General features: G+C 38.0%; 1 protein-coding gene across 12 annotated transcripts in view; it reads right to left on the minus strand.

The window, feature by feature from the left end:
• Positions 1–22994, minus strand: part of LIFR (LIF receptor subunit alpha) — an 81571-nt gene that overhangs the window by 14814 nt on the left and 43763 nt on the right. For all 12 annotated transcript variants that reach the window (XM_077117020.1, XM_077117018.1, XM_077117026.1 and 9 more), the window contains 11 exons: positions 20431–20605; positions 18339–18593; positions 16180–16309; positions 15564–15733; positions 13308–13453; positions 11843–12005; positions 9683–9753; positions 6500–6713; positions 4302–4481; positions 1366–1467; positions 358–525 (listed from right to left, as the gene is read on the minus strand). In XM_077117020.1, the coding sequence (XP_076973135.1) occupies positions 358–525; positions 1366–1467; positions 4302–4481; positions 6500–6713; positions 9683–9753; positions 11843–12005; positions 13308–13453; positions 15564–15733; positions 16180–16309; positions 18339–18593; positions 20431–20605 (1774 nt within the window). The remainder of the gene's footprint in view (positions 1–357; positions 526–1365; positions 1468–4301; positions 4482–6499; positions 6714–9682; positions 9754–11842; positions 12006–13307; positions 13454–15563; positions 15734–16179; positions 16310–18338; positions 18594–20430; positions 20606–22994) is intronic.

Below are 22994 nucleotides of genomic sequence, written 5' to 3' on the forward strand. Positions count from 1 at the left end.
TACACGCACAAGATGTTTTTTTAAAAGTAACCATAAGATGCTATTTATGGATCACAATGCAAAGCTAGTAAGTGATGGTCTCTGTTCTATGGGACTTACAATAAAAGGCTTTCAGAATAAATGATTTAAATGTTTTCTGAAAGACCACACATGCCATTTATCTCATGCTAAAATCTTAATTCTTCTATCATAAGATGACTGCATTCTCATTTTCCTATTTTTTCAGAGAGTTTTGGTAAACCAGTATTAAACTATTCAGCAGCACTTCCTTTCCTCTTTCTTTTCCCCTTTCCATTCTTTTTTGGGTTAATGAGGGACTTCAAAGAAATATTATTCTTGGGTTAATCATTTACTTACCTGATTCCAAACCCCTCATCTTAGACGTGCCTCTCTCTCCTTTTTCAAAGTAAAATAAATACCCTCTTAGAAAGCCCCTCAGCTCTTCCACAGGAATATCTTCCCATTTTACTAATATTGAATCTGCAGAAGTATCTTCAACGGTAAAATTTGGTGCAACAGTTGGAGCTGTAAAAGAAAAACTCAACTGCTAAAGGATATTTTACTAATACAGAGTAAGATATTAATGTTTAATGAGATTTCTAGCCTCAAAAAATAGCCAAACCTTGAATGAAAACTTTATAACCTATTTAACCATAAGCTTTCAGAGATATCACAAATACTTTTCCAGTGAAATTTTTAAAATAACCATTCAAAACATCTTTATAAAAGCTAAAGTAAAACTTATAATATGATTGACAGAGAAAACATATCTAGGGAAACAACCTTTGCAATATTTTTTAGCGGTTACTCAAAAAGACTCCACTTTTGGGCGGGCCGCGGTGGCTCAGCGGGCAAAGTGCTTGCCTGCTATGCCGGAGGACCTCGGTTCGATTCCCGGCCCCAGCCCATGTAACAAAAACGGAGAAACAGAATACAATAAAACAAGAAAATGTTTAAAAATGTTTCCCTTTCTTCCTTCCTTCCTTCCTTCTATCCTTCCTTCCTTCTCTCTGTCTTAAAAAAAAAAAAAAAAAAAAAAAAAAAAAAAAAGACTCCACTTTTATTTCCCCTCTTTATCAATAGTCCTGAATAAGTTAATATTTAGAAACTTATACAGCTGCAAATTAAGTATTTTTGACATCCAAATTAAGACTGGATTTTCTTAATGACAACAGTAAAATATGAAATGTAAGCATTAAATAAACAGAGTAAGAATGATCAAATAATTTAAAATTATAAATTATTCCATGCACTAAAGAGGTCAACTTCAAACTATTTTTAGAATCCCAAACTCACTACTGCTGTTGATTTATAACTTCTCATGTTACCTTGAAATAAAAAAAAAAACTTACCCATTTAACTTACCCAATTCTTCTATATATCCAATTATGGAGCGTAATAATTGATATCCCTGATTTCTGCACCCATACAGGAAAAAACTGTATCTTACACCTGGTTGAAACTGATCTACAGGACGAACATAATGGATATCTATTTTAGAAATATCAAAGTTATAATGGCTTACTCTGAAATTTTCAAAGCTAATTTTAAACATGTTATATATAACTATAAAAATAAAATAAACCTGTAGTTTCAAGATATTCAGAGCTAAAATCGACTACACAAAATTAGGTTCTATCGTAATGAAAAGCTTTTCCCATCACCTTGATGGGATGAAAAGGGATCAAGTCTTAACATTTTGTTGCTTAAAATCAAGCAATGACAACTTCTTTTCAGATTTGATCCAGAGTCCATTTACTAACCTATCACAGGTCCATATATGGCCTCGCTGACCCCCTCCCCTAAATACTGTTATTTCTGCGCTGGAAAGAAACCACTGCTGCTCCCCTAGCTCTAAGGAGCAGCACGCTAAGACTTTGATGCTACCTGGAGCCTCACTGTTAAAGCAGCCAGACCAGCCTCTTTATAGTATGGCCAGTTAACTTGGTCAGCAAGACCTGCAAGAAAAGTACCCCAATTTCAATTAAAAAGCTCCCCCTTTTACATGCCCCCACAAGGCAATGCAATGCAACGTGTGATGTGTTGGGAGCACAGAGACAAACTATCAAGTTCCCTGGCATGGGGAAGTTGGCAGAGTGGTGGGGAAAACAGATACACAAAAATAACCACCATACATGCTTATAGGTTTGCATGCTGTGGAACCCTGAACAAGAGACCAAACGATTCTAAGGTCAGAGAAAACGCCACCACGAAACATCTTAACTAGACCTTGAAGGGCAATTAGGTGCTCACAAGTGCCATTCTAGGAAGAAGACAGTGCTTGGGGGCGGGGAGGCAGAAAGGGGAATCAGCTTAAGGGACTGCATCTAGCTTGGGGAATGCAATTATTCTAGTGTGGTTAAAGTGCTAGTTCTCCAATCATGCGTGCATGGAATACTAGTGATCTGCAGGCTCATCTAAAGTCATCTAAAACCATGCCATTCAAAGAAAAACTGGATAGACTCTTCTCAATTTTAACTTTTCTTCTTGCAATATTTTTCCTTCAACGTTTGCGATTTGTTGGTAAACGTTGAGTAAATATTAATGGAAAAAAGCTTTAGTCAGCGGTAATCAGCCTTGCAACTTTTTCTTTGGTGACAGATCTGCTTGTGGTCCTGATTTTATACATGCATGGTAAAATTATATGTATTAATACCTATAGCATTCTACCACCTCAAACAAACAAACAAACAAAAAATAAGAGCCTGTTTTAGAGTATTAGGAATGTGTGCTGAAGTCATAAAAGAGGAGAGCTGAATGAATAGATGACTGGATGAGAATAAGTGAGACACTTGAGATAAGACAAGTGTCTCTAAGTTCCATGTGCTGTTTTAAAAACTCAGCAGCCGAGAAAAGTCAAAGATCCCAGCCTCTTAAGGCCTTGAATAACTTTGGCTTCGAATTCTGGTGCTATCACACACTGGTTTCTGGCCTTGGATAAGTTACCTAACTTCTCTGAGTCTTTGCTTTCTCAGCCACTGTAGGGCCTTTGTTTGATCTGCCCCAGCATGGAAGGTTCTCCCTCAATTGTACGGGGCTGACTTCTCAGCCTCCAGGTCTCAGCTTCAATTTACCATATCCCTTGATAACCTAAAGAAATCACCCTGTTACCCTACCCCTGTCCATTTGTTATTCTCAAAGCCCAGGTGACAAAGGACGGAGGAAGGAGCTAGGATGTACATAGTATATACTAAAGGTGTGCAAGGCTCAGTTACACGTGAAAGTGCACAGGAAGGCGCAGGAAGCAGGTGGCAGAGAGCAGCAGCACTCCAGTGAGTGAGGATGCTGGAAGGAAAGCTCTGAGGGAACACTGCAATAAGGCCAGCACTGCTTGGACCCCGTAAACATGTGAAGGTGGCTGGCTGGAGCATAGCCTGAAGCCAAGGCGACAACCTAATAAACAGCACTCATTCTCACCATCTGACGGTGGAAAAAGTAAGCGAGTAGCACCTGCTCCCATGAGAGGAGTCATCAGCAGGCTGCACTTCACTCACACACGAGGGAGGACCATGAGGAGGGCATGATGTTAAGAAGCATCACTCCCGACCTGCTACAGGTTCCAAAAACCCAGGGGGGTAGACGCATGACGCATTCGTGTCTGCTACTTAGAAGGAAAGCTGGCACTGGGAACAGGGCTGGAATTCCAAAGGAGGGTGGTTCAGTCTGGGCTACCAAGGTGCTCTGCAGGCTGCATAATACCAAGGGCAGTTCATCTTTCACGGTTCAAGGCCCCCCACCTTTACTGATGTCCCCCCGTCCTACATCAGGGAAATGGGTATACGTGCAAGCTCTTTGTGTTCAGCCTCAACCTAATCTCAGTAACCTGGGTCCTGGGATAACCAAAGGCAAAAGAATGATAAGTGAGACCATGCTGTCTATAGCTCTGAAGCTTTCTTTTTCATGAGCATTTTCTCCACATCGCTCAATATTCACTGACATAATTTTTGATGCTATTTAACATTCCACTTAATAGCTGTTCTGTAGTTTACCCATTCCACTATTTGGCATTTGGGTTGTTTTCAAGTTTTCCCTATTACAAATAATGTTGTGATGACCATTCTTAGATGTGGATCTGTGCTGCTCTCCAATTATTTCTTAGAATAAATGCCTAGACATGGAATTTCTAGATCAAAGGGTATGAATCCTTTCACGTACCATCTGCAGCAAACTGCCCTTGGGAGAGCTGAACCAGTCCATACTCGCACAAGAAAAGGGAGAATCATCATTTCATTCACACCAGGAAAGGCTCTTTCAAAAATATTTTTTAGGAACTTTAATTGAGAGACATTAGTTCACCTTACCGGATTCTATTATAGCTTCAGTGGTGTTTGAGGGCACCTTTTTCCAGTCCATAAGGCAAGGTTCTGACCGAGATGAGTTGCACCATTTAATAACGTAGTCACAAGTCATGTTGGGATCATAATTCCAAGTGAGAAAAATCCCATTTCCCATTCCCACGGCCTGCTCTATTTTGAGGTCATCTTCAACAAGAAAGGAAGATTATTTTACTGGCATTAAGAACAGAATATGAGGCAAATCTCATGAAAATGAGCATGGTTTATAAAAATTACTTTACTGTGCAAAAACTAGACAAAACTTTAGCAAAAGCTAAAGCCGTTTTTCTGTTCTTTTGTTTAACTACAGTAATTACCTGTACGCATGACCCAATGTTTTTTTCAGGGATCATTTTTCCAGCAGTCAAGGAAAACTTAATGAAAAAGCCCTGAGGATGACGGAGTGACATACGGGGCCGGGTTAGGGCGGTCAGGAGAAGGACGGGGCTGAGGGATGAGGGGGATCCTGCACGGTGACGCCGCAGGAGCTGGCGGGCACACAGGTGGGCGGTGTGAATCCCCTCCCTCTCACCCACTGCGGTGTGCCCATGAGAGCAGGTGGGGGCTTCTGCCTGCAACCCCAGCACCAGCCCATGCATGTAGAGGGGGCACACGACGAAGGTAAGCTGAATACTGACCAGGAAAACTGCTACCCTAGAGGGGTTGAAGCCCAAGGCAGGGGGAGAGGAACAGGGTGCAGGTTGTGGCAGTGCGCCCAAAAGAGAGTGGAAAATTTCCCACAGTAGTAGGACAGAGGATGCAATTTCTGTAGCTGATTCATATTGAAAGGTTCAGTGAGTTGGGGACTACCACAGAGATGTTTTCTGAGCAAACTTCACATTCATAAAGCAACTACTACTGAGCACAGGCCAACAACCTGGCTTGGAGCACAGAAGACTCTGGACCTGACAGCTTTCTGGCTCACTGTGACGAGACATCCAGACATCCAATCTGTTGAGGCAGCAGGCCCTCCCACTCAGGAAATCCTCAAGAACAATGGTTTGCTCTGGGGCCTCAGCAAGTGTCTGAAAGCTGAGGCCGAGGCCACCGTGAGGCCTATAAATGACTATCTTCTGAGAGACAGGCGGAAAAGATAGGATTATAGTTCTTGAATTAAAAGATAATGGAACTGTTGCCTATCATTGGGAAAGCAATGAGACATAACCTAAATCAGCAGGTTATCCTCTGATAGACATCCATACATGCAATTCATTTTTTTTTTTTTGCCAGGCCCAAATGAAGAGGTGCCAGGCCCGCCTCCCTGCAGCTGCTGCACCACTGCCCTGCGGACCCCTCCCAGAGGGCGCCGCTGTCTGGGCTCTTGGTCAGTGTTCTGTATCTCTGAAAAGTACCAGGCCCTTCCCGTTCCTTCTTCCTAATTCCCCTGCTGCCAAGTGAAATAAAACAAAGATCCTCTAAGTAACAAGCAATAAGGAACGGCCTCAAGCAAGAGTCAAAAAGATAAATGTTTAGAGGACCCTTGCTAAATCAGTTTTTCTTCCTCTAAGAGTGGATGGTGATAGAGTGCTGCCCCCGTATTGGGGCAGGATGGTGAAGTGGGGACCAGGGAATGACCTGGGGGAGGAGTTAACAGAAAAGGAGGAAAACAGACCATTTAAAGGTGGTAAGGTAGAGGCTAAAGAGGAATGTATTCACTGGTAATACATGAAAGTTTAAAGGAAGGAACTAAATAATTTCATAATATACCACATTTTTTAAACTTATATTGCAGATTTAATTCAGATTGTGGGAAGAATTTCTTATCAATAAAAGATTCCTATCAATCAAGAACATCTTAGTAACAAAGCTGCATCCACTCTCACCCTCTCACAGCAATGCGTGAAACTGGCATTTGCATAAACTGTTAAAATACTTCTTCCTGGGAGCAACATCTACCACTGTAACCCTCCAACGTTAGGTAATAATGTAATTGGGCACAGCAATTATTTCACCCATCGGTGTAGACGCTTTGAGCCAGTACTAATGACTGCTGTGTCTCAGTGAATATTAGACGTTAATCTGCTGATTTCTCCTTATATGTCAACAGCAGCAGAGGACAAAAGAATAATGACATGGATCCAAAAAAAGAAGAATACTGACATTGAACATTTGGACATTCACTTTAATTTGCTGTTCACAAATACTAAATTGTCTTAAGTTCTCACCGTTTGGAATTTCCATACTCGCTATTTTTGAAGGTGGGGATAAACCAACTGAATTTTTTGCCACCACACTGATGATGTAATCATGTTTTTCTAGCTGCACTTCTGCTCTGTGCTGAGGGTCAGGGATCTCAGAGAGCGACTGGGTTTCCTCATCTGACGAACATGATACATTGTAGGAAAGGATTTTTCCATTCGCTTCATTAATGGGTAAAGGCTATGAAAAAGAGAATATAAATGATCTTATAAAAAGCTGTAGAAAGTGACTATGTGAATCGGCAAGGCTACTGACATCTAATCTGGACACGACTCTAACAACAACAAGTTAACCTTAGAAAATATGAAGCTGTTAATAGTAAACGATGGATAAAATCCACTATGACCTACATCAACCAGGTGACGGACGTGGAATAAAAGCTACCTTTGCTGAAGTCAGAGCACAGAGGAACTAAAAACTAAAAAAAATAATACAACAGAGAAATCATTTTCCCCCTTTTCAGAAGCCAAAAAAATACACAAAAATAAAAAGTGATTAGATATAATGTTCTATTTTAAAACAAACAAAAATTATGGCATCAACACACTTATGGCTTTCTCATTTTAAAGTAGCACATGCCATTACAGACAATTGGAAAAATATGAAAAAACAACGAAAACAAGTAAAGATCTCCCATAATTTCACTTAAAATTTTTTTCTATTTCTTTTTAAATTTTCACCTTTTAAATATTACTATGCTTACATCTTGATATTTTCTTCAAGCTGTTTTTCTAGGTATAGATTTTTAATGCTGTTTTATTCATACTATGCAATTTTATATCCTGTTTTTCACTTTTTCTGTATTACAAATTTCTCCTTGTTAAGACATAAACATCTTAATGACTTTATAGTTTGTGCTGTTTTTACCAGTTTACCTGAATGTGCCTTAAATAAATGAAACTTAAAGTTGTTCCCAATTTTTCACAATACTAAAATGTTTTGAGGAACATTCTGGTAGTATATTATTTTTTTTTCATACTTAGGATTGATTCTTAACAAAAATTCCCGAAAGCAGACTTACTGGATAAAAGGAAATGAACATTCTAACTTCTTTACTGGTACAACTAAACACTTTTCAAAAAGAGTACCCGAGACATTGTCAGTGTAACAGCACTGAATTATATATTTGAATACGGCTTTAAGGGGAACTATTCAGTTGTACATATGTTAACTAGATTAAACATGAACCCTCATTAAATTATGAACTACAGTTAATAATACAATGATGGTAATATTATTTAATCTATTGTAACAAAGATACCACGCTAATATAAAGTGTTAATAAAAGGGAAAACGGCATGTGAGGGTAAATATATGGGAACATTGTACTTTCTGCATGATTTTTCTGAAAACCTACAACTTCTCTAATATAAAAAAAAAGTGCACTGATTTATACTGCAACATATAGGACCCTGTGATGTAGACTGACGTTAATATTAATATTCTTCAAAAAACACTGCTTGTGAGGGTTAAGTTCACGTGTCAACTTGGCAAGGGGATGTTGTCCAGTTGTTTGGTCAAGCAAGCACTGGACTGATTGGTATTTTAAGGATATTTCATGAATTTAAATCATCAGTAAACTGACTATATCTATGGCTGATTACATTTACAATCAACTGAGGAGATTGCCTTCCACAAGGAGAGAAAGTCTCACCCAGGCAGTTAAGGATTTTTTTTTTTCTTTTTGTATGCTGTATGCTGGGGGTCACATTTCATTCTCTTTCCATGTGACTATCCCAATATTGCAGCACCATTTGCTGAATTTTTATTTGTTATTTATTTATCTTGGGGGGCAGTGCATGGCAGGAATCAAACCCAGGTCTCCAGCATGGCAGGCGAAGAATTCTACCACTGAACCAACCCTGCAGCCCCCTGCTGAAGGCTTTAAAAGGAGAACTGATGGTTTCAGCAGTCAGGGAGAGAATTTCCATCCCTACTTCAGCCTGCCGACTTTTCCCAGGGAATACGTCAAAAGCTATCATCAGAGTTCCCAGTAAAACAAAGAGTGAAGGCAAATGTAAATTATGGACTATAGTTAATAGTATACTTATAATAATATTGTTCATCAATTGTAACAAAGGTACCATACTAACACAAAATTCTACTAATAGGGAAAACTGTGTGTGTGTGGGGGGAGATATGGGAAGGCTGTATTTTTCACATGATTTTTCTTTAAACCTTCAACAGCTCTAATTAAAAACAAAACAAATACAACGTGTCCAAAACAACATAATTTTTCACCCAAACATGCTCTTCCTTGGTAAATGACCTCACACCATAAACCTAGTCACTGAGGTCAGAATGTGAATCACTTCATTATTTTTAACTCTTGTTAAACATTCAAACTTTCTCTACACTGAAGTGACTATAATGTTTTATTCTAATATTTTCAAATCATAAGAAGATACACGAGTCACATACAACCAAAGCAATAAAATTTATAACTGAACTTGCACATATGCTTCACTTTACTCAAAGTTGTATTGATATCAAGTTTTTTAAAAATAAAATTCCATTTTACTCTCAATAATAAAACAATTTTTAAAGAATCCAATGATGACATAAAATCTGATGTAAAAAACAACTGTTCATGCGTTTTTGGTGTTCATAAAACAGATAGTTAAAAATACAACAAAAAAGTTTGCTCAAGTAGAGAAAAACTGGTAAACTGTAATGCAATTCATATTTTATTTTAAAAATTTTACCAAACCATACAACGTTATAATTGGTATAGAATAATGCTATTTATTTAAAGGAAACAAATTACACATGAACTATATAAAAGTTAGTTTCCTAATCAGAGAAAAAGGATGCTAACATAAACATTTGGGATTCTAGCTTGTAGTTTCTGGCAGTGTTTATGACTAAAGCAAAGGAGATGGAACCCAGGACATTTTCAGGTCCTTTACAGCTCTTGCAAAAATCAAACTAGACTGCTCAGATTTGAGATAAATGATCCTAAGTAAAAACAACTGTGGTGAATCAGCAATGATGAGGGAGAGATTTGTGGATTTTTAGGAGTCAGGTTAATCTCTCAGAAATACTACAAACTAAGCCAGTGTGGGAAATCCTGGCTCCTCCCTAACCAAAGTTGGCAGTTAAGCAAAATAAAGTTATTTAAGTGTTCAGGGAAAATATTAGATGCTTACCTTCCAATAGATTATTAAATTCTTTCCATCAGAACTCCACTCTCTCCAAGTATCTGGTCCCTTTGAAGGAACTAGGAGGGAGATTTAAAAGTTAGTACTTAAAGATGCTTACCATATGTTAAAGGATACTATCAACAATTGAGATGGTGGTGCTTGCAAGTATTTTCGAGGGTTTCTGAAATTCTCAAGACAAATGTAAAGCCATTCAGTGGCTTCCACTTAGAAAACGAAGCAAAGGGAAAAGTGGCGCTCTCAATGTCTGGAAAACACAAGGCCCTGAGAAAGGGTTAAAGTCAGCCTTGAAGTCCTACACAGTCTGGCCCTCGGGTGCCTCTCCCAAAATCTGCTGGCCCCTCCTTACTCTGGCCACTCACCACTTCCTTACTGTTCCTCAAACCTGCCCAGGACACCTGACTCAGGCTCTCTGCATTTTCTGTGCCCTCTTCCTGGAACTCCCTTCCCCCAGATGAACCATAAGCCATTCTGGGTTTTATTTTTCTTTCTGTGGCATTTTCCACCACCTGACATGTGATTGCACACATATTCTAATTTATTCTTAATCCTCTAGCCTATAAACTCCATGGGCCGAGATCTCCAGTGATTCGGCTATTCCTAACACCTCATGGGCATTCAATAAAGACGTATTAGGTGAATTAATGTCTTCTTGAGGTAAATATAAGATGCACCCTCTTGGCAACAGCAGCTCATAAGCTGGGGGCAAAAGCTCTTGTGGCAGCAGCCAGTCTCTAAAATGGCCAAGGACCCCAGCCCCTGCTGGTGCCCTTGTGCCATCCTCTCCCCACACTGTACCAGGAGAGGACATGGCAGATATGGTGGTGTGTCACTTCTGAGGCTAGGTCATAAAAGACATGGTGGTGTTTGCCCTGATGTCTCTTAGATCCCTTGCTCTGGGAGGAGCAGCTGCCAGGTGATGAGAATGCCCAGGCAGTCCTACGAAGAGGCAGGCCGGCAGAGAGAGGAACTGAGGCCTCCTGCCAACAGCCCTGGGAGTGAACCTCCCTGAAAGTGGTTCCTCTAGCCTCCACCGAGCCTGCAGCTCCCATCCACGTCCTCACTGCAACCCTGTGAGATGCCGTGAGCCAGGGCCACCCTGCGAAGCTGCTCTCGAACTTCTGACCCATAGCAACTGTGAGATAATAAATGTTTGCCGTTTTAAGTCATGGGGTTTGGGGGTAATTTGCTATGTAATAACAGGAAATTAGTTTACTGCCTCTGTGATCTCATGTATATAGGATTCATTTTTCTTTCTTTTTTTTTTTGGCATGGGCAGGCTCCGGGAATCGAACCCGGGCCTCCGGCATGGCAGGCAAGAATTCTGCCACTGAGCCACCGCCGCATCTCCCTGGATTCATTTTTGAAGATCCAGGGAACTCTTACACAGATAGCACGCTCCCCTCGTGTACCTCCAGCCCTCATGTGGAAAGGCAAAACTGGATTAAACTCTGTCATTTTTGTTTTATTGCCTGTTAACTTATTTGCAAGAAGTTCTTTCATCCCCTGAATTATATAGTGCAAGTAAAGCTTTTGCTATCTTTTGTTGGATGATTCCTGAAAACTATATTTATATATAAGGTTTTTTTTTTAAGCTGACAACTGGTTACTTTAAGGATAGATTGAACCCCATTCTGCTCTGGAAATTACCATACCTGGAAAACCAGTTACCTGATTTGATATTTATTTTGATCTAGCTATACTATGGAAAATGAAGTTTGAAACTTTTTTTAGCCCTGTCCATTTCTGAAGCGTAGGTGCCAAATAAAAATTTCAATACATTTTCTTTATTAATAATAGCTCCCAATTAAAAGGCAATCTAAATGTATTGTTAAAATTCCAGGAAAAGGAGGAAAGACTGGGGGAAAAAATCATCCTATCATCTTACCACACTTCCATGTTTGGTTTCCTAAGTATCTTTTAATATAATCACAATCCTACTGCAGTTAGGGTGGCTTAGTACTTTCACAGAACACGTGCTCTGCATTCCCAAAACTTTAAAAAACATCATTTAAAATGTCTATATAATACTTTATTATCAGACATTATACAATTTACCTAAGTAAATTAGGCCTTTTAGTGACACTTTCTTTAAAAAAAGTTGTAAAACTTCAGGATGCATGGCCATAAATCACATAGTTAACTTACTGGCTTCTGTGGTTAAATGTTGTTTTTCATTACTCCATTTGCTCCACTTCCAGAAAGTTTCAGTAGAACAACGAACCCGAAAAGTATATGTAGTATATGGATTTAACTTGCCCACAGTAACAAGATAACTTGAATTTTCTACCCCTTTGATTGTGACATTCCGCTATTAGAAAACAAATAAATTAATATGTAGATAGATACGTGTATGCATATAATGTGTATGAGTACATACACAAACACTCTTTTTTTTTATTTGAAAGCCTTCCCAAATATTAACATAAGTCCACTGAATGTCAATGCGAGTTTGAAAATACAACACTAAAACCAGTTCGTTCATACACTTTGATTCTTATATAAATTCCAAGTCAGTGAAATTAGGCTCTGTAACAGCAACAAACAAAATTGGAATATCTTTCTAATCCAAAACTGGATCTAAATAATAATGAACAATTAAATTATGCAAAGGGGATCATAAAATTTTGAACATCAATCAATGGCTAATGGTGATGCAACAAACTCATAATAATTTAGTAATATGAGATGATCTTGAGGTTTAAATATATTTTAAGATTATATGAGGAAGCTTCTTACAAGCAGCTATCTTTTATGCATATTTTCTTACATGTCACTTAGAACCTCTAGTATGATAAATTACTTAACAAATATTTATTTAGATTAAGTAAACAAAGTTAAAATGAAGCAATTCTAAATAAATTTGAGGATTTGCATGTCTCAGGAAAAGCTCTGAGCTCCCAATTACCTATTACAAAGAAGTTTTTCAGGCTGCATTTCAGTTTCGATTGATTTCCCAGAAACTGTCAGCAAATTTTCAAATTAATATTCAAGTAAAATATCATTCATTTTGTACTCAACACAAATTTTAAAATGGTGGAGTATAAAAGTACACTTAAATATCTGAAGTGTTTTAAAAAGTTATGTTTTCCTTATAATTACCAATTATAATTACAACTTGCTACCACTGCTGTACTCGGGTTTTTTTTTTGCCTGGGCAGATACCAGGAATCGAACCGAGATCTCTAGCATGGCAGGCAAGAACTCTGCCTGCTGAGCCACCATGGCCCGCCCTGTACTCAGGGGTTTTAAAAATCACTTCTACTCTCTAGTGCTACCGGATTCAGCAACTGCTATTAAGGGTTACAGCAAAAACTACTCATTCATTCACAAATCTATTGAGTACCAGCTACATGCCAGGCACCATACTAGACCTGGGAACACTCTTTTGAGTTTTAAAAATCAAATTTATGTTCTATGATATCCTGTATCATTATAACTGCTTTCAAACACTAAATACAACGCTGTTATTACATTGAAATGTAATGTCTTGGCTGTTAGTAAATCACTATGATAAATAATCTAAGAATTTATGCACATTTACTTGCTTCGTTTTGAAAATTATTTTATCTAAAATAACTGCAAAGAATGTTTATAGAAGAATCATACTCACCAAGTCCTGTACTGAATTAATTTTAGTAATTCCAATTTGACACAAAAGATTAATTTTCGCAAAGCTGCCTGGTAAATGCCAATAAAGTGTAACAGCTGTTGAATTAGTATCCTTCACTTTGAATGAAGTAGGAGTATGAGGATAAACTGTAAATATAATTATTAAAAAATAAGTTACTTAAAAGACATATTTCAAGGAGAAACATTATTTTCTAATATGACAAAACAAAATAAAAGAAAACACAAAACAAAACAAGTATGATTATCAATATTCTATCCGGTATTTGCGGAATTCACAAACCTCAATTTATTGCTCAATTCACGACAATATTTTTAAAAAACCACCATGCTGAACGCTCTTTAATTGGTGCTGGGAATACCAAAAGGTAGCAAGATCAGCTTCTACCTTTAGGGAACTTCGAATTGATGTGGGGAATGACAAACAAAAGAGTGTATATGCCAAGTACTGTGTAAATGGGCACAACAGATACTAACTGCTACAGGCATTCAAACGTAAGAGTGGAAGGGAAAAGCTTACAGTGAAAATGAGATACTGAGATGAGCTTGGAAGGAAGGCTCAGACGAAACCCAGCAAGCGTCTTGGCAGAACAGAGGCAGAGTGAAGTACATGCGCCTTACTGGAGTAACAGTAGCACCTACGTGGTGAGGAAGACTCACACGGGCAGATAAGGTTGAAATGGCAGGGGATGGACAAGACTAACATGTAGCCATGCTGACTGTGGGGAAAAAGTCAGGAAATAAGAAGGACCATGAGAAGGAAGACTTGATCACTTGACTTATATTTACAGGAAAGACATCAGGATCATCATCTACTATTCACTTTCCAGGGTGTACTGTATTGATTTAAGGTCAGAGACAATACATTGGAAGGCAAGACTCTCAGAGAAGGCCCCTAGGCTGCTGGTCTCAGTGCCACAGGGCCTGGCAGGGGGTAGTGCACGTGAAATGAATGTAAGAATGAATGCCAAAGAGATGGAGCACATTTTATTTCTACTGAGCTATAACTTAATGGTCTTGGCAAAAATTCATAAATCAAAAGCAATAAAAAGAAATGAACTATTGATAAATGTAACCACTCAGATGAATCTCAAAGACATTACCTTCATGAAAAATGCCAATCTCAAAAGGTGACATACCACATGATTCCATTTGTATGACATTCTTGAATGACAGCACTCCACAGATAAAAGAACAGACTTATATGGTTGCCCAGGGATAAGGACACAGGTGCAGGGGGAGTGGAGGGCGGGTGCTAAAAGAATAGCATGAGGTAGCTCCTTTGCACTGATAGAATAGTTTGTATTTTGGTTGTGGGGGTAGTTATGCAAATCTGTACACAGGATCAGACTGAACAGAACGAGACACACACACACACACTGCGGTGGACTGAACTGTGTGACCCAGTTTGGACACGTCTTGGTCTCGTTCTGCCTGAAAGTGGATCGGGGCCCATTGTAGAGAAAATCTCTTGCAGATGTTATTTCAATTAAGGTGTGGTCCCACTGGGTCAGGATGACCTTTAACCTCCAGTACTGGAGTCCTTTACAAGCAGAAGGAAATTCAGACAGAGAGAGAAATTGCCAACGGGAAGAATGAGAAGTCCACAAAACCCAAAAGAGAAAGGAGAAGACACTGCCACGAAACAATGCCATGTGACGAACAGCCAAGGACAAGGGTCCCTGATAAGCAGCCTCCCAACACGAGAGTCTTTGGGGAGAAAGCACTGACTCGCTGGAGCCTTGACTCCGGACTTTGCAAAACCGCAAGCCTACAAATTCCTCGTTTGGTATTTGTCAGACACACACACACAAACACGCAAACAGAAACGAATGCAGTGAGTAAGGTAGCAGGCGAACAGCACTGCACCAGTGTCAATTTCCTGGTTTGGACTATAATACAAAAACGTCACCACTGGGGAGAGCTGGTTGAAGGGTACATAGTCCTGGAATGTACTATTTCTGCTACTCTCTGTAAGTCTATGATTATTTCAAGGTTAAAATTCTTAAAAATTCAGAAATCCAAAACTATTAGAAAAAGCTACTTCTGATTTCCATGTAAACGGCTCACTCAAATTTCTATTTTCAATAAAATGGTTAAACTTGAAATTATGTATTTTAATGATTTAAGTACAATGTACACAACTAATGTTACGCAGCTATAAAGAAAATCACCAGTGAATACATAAAAGTACTTTCCATTAATCTCAAGACGGACAGTAGCTTCTGTAGCAGTTTACCTTTTTCAGTTATGTTCACTAAAATTGTTGCTTCTGATCGACCAAGAGGATTATGAGCATTCAAAGTAAAATTATATATTTCTTGATTTGGAATCATCTGAAAGAATAGCTGATAGCTTTCATTTATGGGCTCTTCAACTCTTTTAAATATAATATTTTTTCCTGAAAAACTGTGAATTAAAAGAGCAATAAAGAGTATTTAAAAATTTCAAAACGGTAAGAGATAAATATAGCAAGAAAAAAATGAATGAGTAAACGTCCAATAATCTTTTTTAAAATGTTTATAATTCTAATTATAGACATATTACAGGCTCACAGAAGAAAGCATATAAAATACAGATAATGATAAAAGAAAATAAAAATTACCCATGAGCCCACTAGTGAGAAAGCCTTTTTTTATATTTAAAGGAAGATTCTTTCTTATAGGATTTTCTCAAAAGCAGCCAAGAAATGAAACTGGGCCTGGGCTTATCCTGCAGTATTTATAATATACACAATTTTAAACAACATATTTTGTTTTATATCTTGCTCATGATATAAATGAAACAGATTATTTCTCTATGTAGTTTACTATCCTCACGGTTTAAGTTTTCCATTCTTTCTTGATTACCTTTACCTTTCAGATAAAGTGTAACCTGTATCGCGTGGGCCCACCAATTCCGTTGGTCTTCCTGGATCCCAAGTGCACATAATTTCTTTTAAATCGTGTGTTTCACAATTCAGTTTTTGAGGAATATCAGGTGGATCTAACAGGAAGATAGAAAAAAAATGTAGTTACTTATAGACGCATATATCTTCCTTGAAAATATGATATTTTCAAAATACTAATTACATTTTGCACAATTTCCTGAAAAAAAAAATTCACTAATTACATTTTACTTTGGAGCACTGAATAAATTATCATTCTTTCAATGGCATGTCTTGTCACAGTTCATATTACATTCGAAAGGATGAGTTAAAACATACTTAAAAGTGACTAATAGCCCAGTTAGAACCTCCCCAATAACAGCCTGAAGAGAGCAACTATCATTTTTTACCTTAAATCCTACTTCAGGGTCTACCAAATCTCTCAAAGAAACTTGTATCCAACAAGTGAATTCAGAAAAATCTACAGGTTAAAAGTATTATCAGCTACCATCTATAAACTACGAATTGAAAACAAGTACTAAATCATATTAAAAGTCACCATAAGCCGTGTTAAAAGTTTCCGAGTTTTTAAATAAGTTATAAGAATATTATTTACAGAGTAATTCTTGGTAAAATTCTCCATCTCTTTTATATTTAAACTGACTACTCCTCTTTTGTTGATTCTGCGCTTTACTAAAACTGTTCATCTGGCTCTCTAGGGGCAGGTTCAGAAAAAGAAAAAGTTTGTTTTTTGTGTTTGAGACCTTTAAAGTGATAAATGGAAAATGCTGCAGTTTGACGTTGCTATTATAGAAACTGATATTTCTGCAATCGTGCTTAAACAAACATGTGCAGAGGCTGATATTCCCTGCAATCACACTTACTCAAATGATTTTTTCTTTGAGAATTTTGTTTTTAAACAATTACTTGTTGAAAAATTCAGTAAAATAAGTTTAGTTTTAAAAAAACCCTGATTTTTTTAAAACAGACCTTACTTTATCAACGAAGTCCTAGAGAATCTCACATATCTTCATGGTTATAGAAAGTTGAACAACGTGACATGTAAATTAACATCGATATATTTATTCTGAAAATTATTTTAAATCTAAGGCCAAACTTTCAGTCACTTTATTAAGATCATATACCAAAAAATGTGGGTGTATTAAGATGATGATTATTTAGGATTTGGAAGAAAGGAAGTGGGTCTGCATGTGACGTAATTCATCATGTGCTACCATGGAAGGAAAAAAAGGCCAAGAGCTGCTGACCTGGCCCACAGCAGAGAACGGCAATCAAAAGAAGTATCACAAAATCCACTCAATAAAGTTTATGCACTTTATTCATGAGACCCTAAGACCAAAGTCGGAGTCTTTTAGCTCAGAATGCAGAGAGGAAGGGAACATTTTTACCACTAAGGAGGAGACAGGAAAAATAAAATTTAGACCTAAAATCTCGACGTGCATAATAACCTGTGGACATTCAACACCAGCAGTGTAGTTTGGGGCACTCCACCACAATGGTCTTTGGAAGGATGATGGAACCTGAGAGCTGTAGAAGTGACCGTGTCAGGAAAGATGCCCCTGAAGAACGAAGCACCACTATACAAAGAACACCAAGAGAAAATATGTCTTCCTCTCCCCTTGCCCTCCAGGCACCCCCTGCTCTCCTCAAATACAGTATCCAGAAGCCAGACAAGCATTTACTACATTACTGGAAGACTTGCGCAAAATCGTTAAAATTTTTTTAATTCAGGTACTTAACAGGTATATTTTAGGTAGGTGGGAAATTAATTAATATGAAATAATTTCTAATTTAACAACAGAGGACTAAGAAATATGATTATATTCCAACTACCCTTGACTAAGCAAAGCTGCTTATTAAGAATTTAAACTAAAAACTAGGAGCTGGATGTCCAACTCTAATTACAAAACCTTATCAGCTGTATAGATATAGTTATGTAAGAAACAAGCTTAGGACTCACCTTATAACAAACAAAAATTCTGATGCCTTTGTATTTCATTTATATTAAACAACAAAGTAAAAAGGAAGAAACAGATGCACCCCCCTCAGGAAAAGAATTAAGGCTTTAGGAGAGGACAAAACCAAACCAGGTTAACAGAAACTCTCTCTTCAGAATTATATACTCACATCCTACAAAAATAACTGTTCCAAGGATGTTTGTTTCTGTTGTGAAAACCACATTTGTTCCACTACTTGCAGAAGATGAAATATTATGGATCCTGATTGCAACATTTTTCCCATCAAGATGGATAAGGGAACATATTTCTTTGCCAATCTGTGCAGATAACACTTGTTCTTGAGTTACACAACAAAATGTTATATCTGAACCTACAAGAATCACTTTGTCTTGAGGAAAAACCTTAGCATGAGAGTTAGGAGACCCTAGAAAGAAACACAAGGAATTACAAACACTTTATCAGTATTTTCTCATTAAAAAGACTCCTTTTTTTCTTAAGATGGTTTTTATAATAGTTAGCCCCCTATCTACAAAACACATTGTTAAGTGGATTGGGAGAGTGGTGGCCCAAGGGTAAGGTACGTCCCCCTGTTCCAAGGAACCAGACACACATAAGAATTAAAAGTGTGTGTGGTTTTATTTACTTATCACCAGGTAGTGATGGGGAAATAACAGAGTGGGGGGAAATAATAGGTCAGTGGCTAAGGTCACAGGTTAATACCTAAGGAGACTGGACATTTGAATTAGGGGAGTTTATATATATACATATTAAAAATTCCATCCCCAGGAATAAAACACAGAAGAGAAAAATGCCACTCATTAAATGATTCCATTCCTTTGAAATTATCTCATATATTGAGAGACTTCTTACTTGTCCATCAGTCTAAAATATATGTTCAAGTATTCTACATTCTTTAAAGCACTTTTCTTCAGTCTCAACTTTCTGCAGGTTTAAACCATATCGTTTTTTTTTTTTTTCCTAAACAGCCAATCTTTTCAGTTACCTGTATTCTCCTTTTTACCTATTTAATCTCCTTCAATCTGGCTCCTATCACCCATCACTTTGCTAAACTGGATCACTCGTCAATCTAATATTCCCTTCTCAGAAAACTTTCTCTTTGACCTCTAGAACAACTGGTGTGTTACCCAAGTCTTCCTTCTCAAAGCCTCCCTTCTTCCTCTCTTGGGTTCCATATTGCTGCACTTTCCTGGGTTACTCTTAACTTGCTGACACTGTTGTCTGCTTGTCTGTTAGCCTCTCACTCTTCCATCTTCCCTTCCAACATACAAACTTCTAAGGGTTGTGTCCTTGGTTCCCATTTCCCTCTTCTCGAACTATGTTACCTCCAGGACTCCACAAACTTCACATCATATGTACGCTAATGGAACATACATCTTCAGCCCCAAACACTCAACTGGATGCACCACACTGCCTATTTTCAACTGTCTTCCTAAATGCCGAAGCTTAACATACTAATAATGACATTTATCTTTCCCACCTAACTTGTTTATATATTTTCTGTCTCAATGAATGCATCACCAGCAATCCAACTGCCCAAACTGATGGTTGTTTTTGTCTCTATCTCTCTATCACCAAATGCACACAGTCATCAACTCTAATTCTGTCTCTTCAATGTCTTGATACCTTGACCCTATCCCATTTCTAAATGTCTAGCTCACACCCTCCTTGTCTTTTGCTCAATGGTACAATGATGCCCCTTATTTATCTACCTGTTTCTAATGCCTCCTTCCTCCAAACCAGTTCTTCTACCACCAGCGTGATCTTGCCACAGTGATGACCAGCCTATTTATTAAGGACTTCATTTTACTGCCAAATATTGCCCAAGCCTGCTTCCACAGTACCAACATCCTATCTGCATATAAGTTTTATTCAATCGACAGATGACTGACAGGAAGCTGGAAGACTCCCATGTTCCTGTGACAACTTGGCAGCCCTGTGGGGCCTGTTCTGTGGGGTCCAGAAATCGGGGATCAGTAAAATAACAGTAATAATGCTCTCATCATCACCTACACACACTTCTAAATTTTTCTTCAATGCCAACAACAGTCATTTTCAAACCTTGTTTGATCACCCAGATTTCAAACTTCTTGAATCAGAATCTCCAGGGATGGGGCCTGGAAGAGCCCCCCGGGTTCATGCAACCGAATGGGGTTCAGAGGACTGAAAACTTTAACCCTTGCTCTTGAGAAAGAGCCACCTAATTCATTTGAAACAAAAATTTATTTAAATATAAAGCTTACAGGAAACGTTCTTCAGTGGGCTCCAATCACTCCACTCTTTGCGACCAGAGAAATGAGGATCGTCAATGTAGCATCTAATTCGCACATAGTGAGTGGCACACTCCAAGGGCAAGTCTGAGGTCCAACTCCAGTGACGAACCGTATCCTTCCCATTCAGTGTTGCGTTGTGGGTCACCTAAAAATGTGCACAACCACAAGATCATATTTCTAAGTAAGTGATATATTCTCCCTTCCTTTAGGATTAGAAAATATAACAGACCACATAAAATCATCAAACAAGTGAGTTAAAGGTTGGCAACTGATATACATTTTAAAAGTAAACAAAATATGTCCATCTAAATATAAAATATAGCTGCTATAAATAGCAGAGGTATCAATAATAGCAAGTTGCCACTAAAAAATATGCTTCCACCAAAATGACAAAATAAGAGGAAGATATGAGATTCAGGTAAAAGAGGATCCATCACAAGAAAAAGGTGAAAGGAGTACCCTGGATGATGATGGAGGCCCCTTGAACCCTAGCTTCCTAATAGATGTACTAAAAGACGCTGAGGTTCGTCTGGAATGGGTTATGGGTAAACCTAAGCATGAATCCCCTCAACCCTAGGGGTGGCTGGTAGGAATGTAGGAATGGTGGCTGCTGGAGCTCCCAGGACACCTTGGCCACAAGCAGCCTCATTGAGCCACCATAATCTGTGCTGTAAAAATACTGCAAGTATTTGTACGTGTCTTTATATGAAAAAGGATGGGAAACAAGGCAGGAGGCCCTCAGAGAGATTTAATTCATGGAGATAAAGCTGAAAACTAAACACTGTGAGAAGAGAGTTTCAAATTCTGGAAAGAATTTAGAACTGAATGAACCAAACAGACAAGCGCACACACACACACACACACACACAAAACCACAATATCAACTGTTGTATCAAAAAAGGGAAAAACAGTAGTAGCATATACCACTTTGCTTAGTTGCAAATACTGCCTACGTAACTATAATATTGCCCCATCAAAATTTATAATAGAACTCTATTACCACACTGAAGGAATGGAAGATAAGGAAATGTAACAGAGTGCGTGCATGTATGTGGGGCTGGGGTGGGAAGAGTGCGAGAGGGCTAAACTGTCGTCTCCTACTGCGAGAAGTTAATACAATATCGCTCAAAACTGAAAGGAAAATTCAGAAATGTCAAAGTCTGCATGGTCTTTGAAGAAATGGAGATAAATAACCAAAGAATCAGCTAAAATAGTTGAAAGTGGTTATTTCTGCGGAGAGAAAAAGGGGAGCGTGGAGTAGAGGGACCTGAGATCCAGGTCCATGGCTGGAGCCCAGCTCAGCTCCTGGAGCCCCTGACAACATGGGCTGTGCCGTGCATGGAGTGAGGCTATGTGCAAAGGTACTGTACTGGCAGAAGCTGCCACATGCCTCATAAACAAAGCACTAAAGCAGCGTGTGTCTGATCTTTAAATGACTATAGAATGACAGCATTAGATCTTGACCAAAAGGGGGAAAAGAAGTGTAACAAATAAGTTATCAGTGGCTTGAAACATGAAAAAGTTAGAATGGACATAGCCCTATAAATACCCCTAAGAGTGGGAGAAAGGTCAAAGGTGAGGTGGAGTTATATGGAGAAGATAGGGTTTAACATATGAGTATGACTGCTGAATCATTATATTGATAATTCTTCTAGTCCCAGAATCTCAGAGCAGTTAGAAGTAAAAACCTAAAATTGTGTAACTGAAACCTTTATCAAACTCTGAAATCTGTTCTACAATTGCTGCAATGTGCTTTGAAATTTATTGCTTTTTTGTCTATATGTTATTTTTCACAAAAAGAAAAAAAATTGGTTTTGATGATAAATGCACAGCTATATGAAAAAAAAAGGAATTCAAGTCCAAAAGAAAAACAGAAATTGGAAAAAAAAGAATGATAGCATTAGAGCCTATGACAAAGTGACTCATGCTAAGCCATAATGGCTTAAAATATTGATACTAAAAATAAATAATTATAAATAAAAACCTCCAGTTTTACTATGTACCTGAATCATTTTCCCTCTTTAGTTTCACTTTTAAAAATTAATTTGTTCTTTCTCTGTTTTCCTTGTCTCTTATTTATATTTTCCCTTCAATGATTACATTCCCTAAGTAGGAAATCACTACCAGCCCTGCTGCTCTGTTAGGTGCATTGTGGCAAAGAGTTATGGTCTTGGAATGGTATTTCAATCATTTATCTTTGACTTTACCCAAACTTCAAGAACTCCTAGAATCATGAAGTTAGTTACATATTTTTTAAAAGCCACCTAGTCCCAAGAGGAAGTTATAATAAGTACTATTTGTTTAGCAGTGTTACACATATCATATCATTTACTTTTAAGACTCTAGAGCAAGTATTATTCCTGTTTTACAAATGAGAAAAAGGATATTCTGAAAAATCACCCTAGGCCAGGAAGTGGCAGTACCAGACCAAAAAATGTTAAGCCATAAGAGAAAGTTAAGCAGTACAATTTTAAATAAATAATAGTTTTAAGACAATGGCAGAGCTACATCAAAAAGCTAATTGAAAAACCAGA

Source organism: Tamandua tetradactyla, chromosome 9 (assembly GCF_023851605.1).
Source record: "Tamandua tetradactyla isolate mTamTet1 chromosome 9, mTamTet1.pri, whole genome shotgun sequence".
NCBI classification, from domain to species: Eukaryota; Metazoa; Chordata; class Mammalia; order Pilosa; family Myrmecophagidae; genus Tamandua; species Tamandua tetradactyla.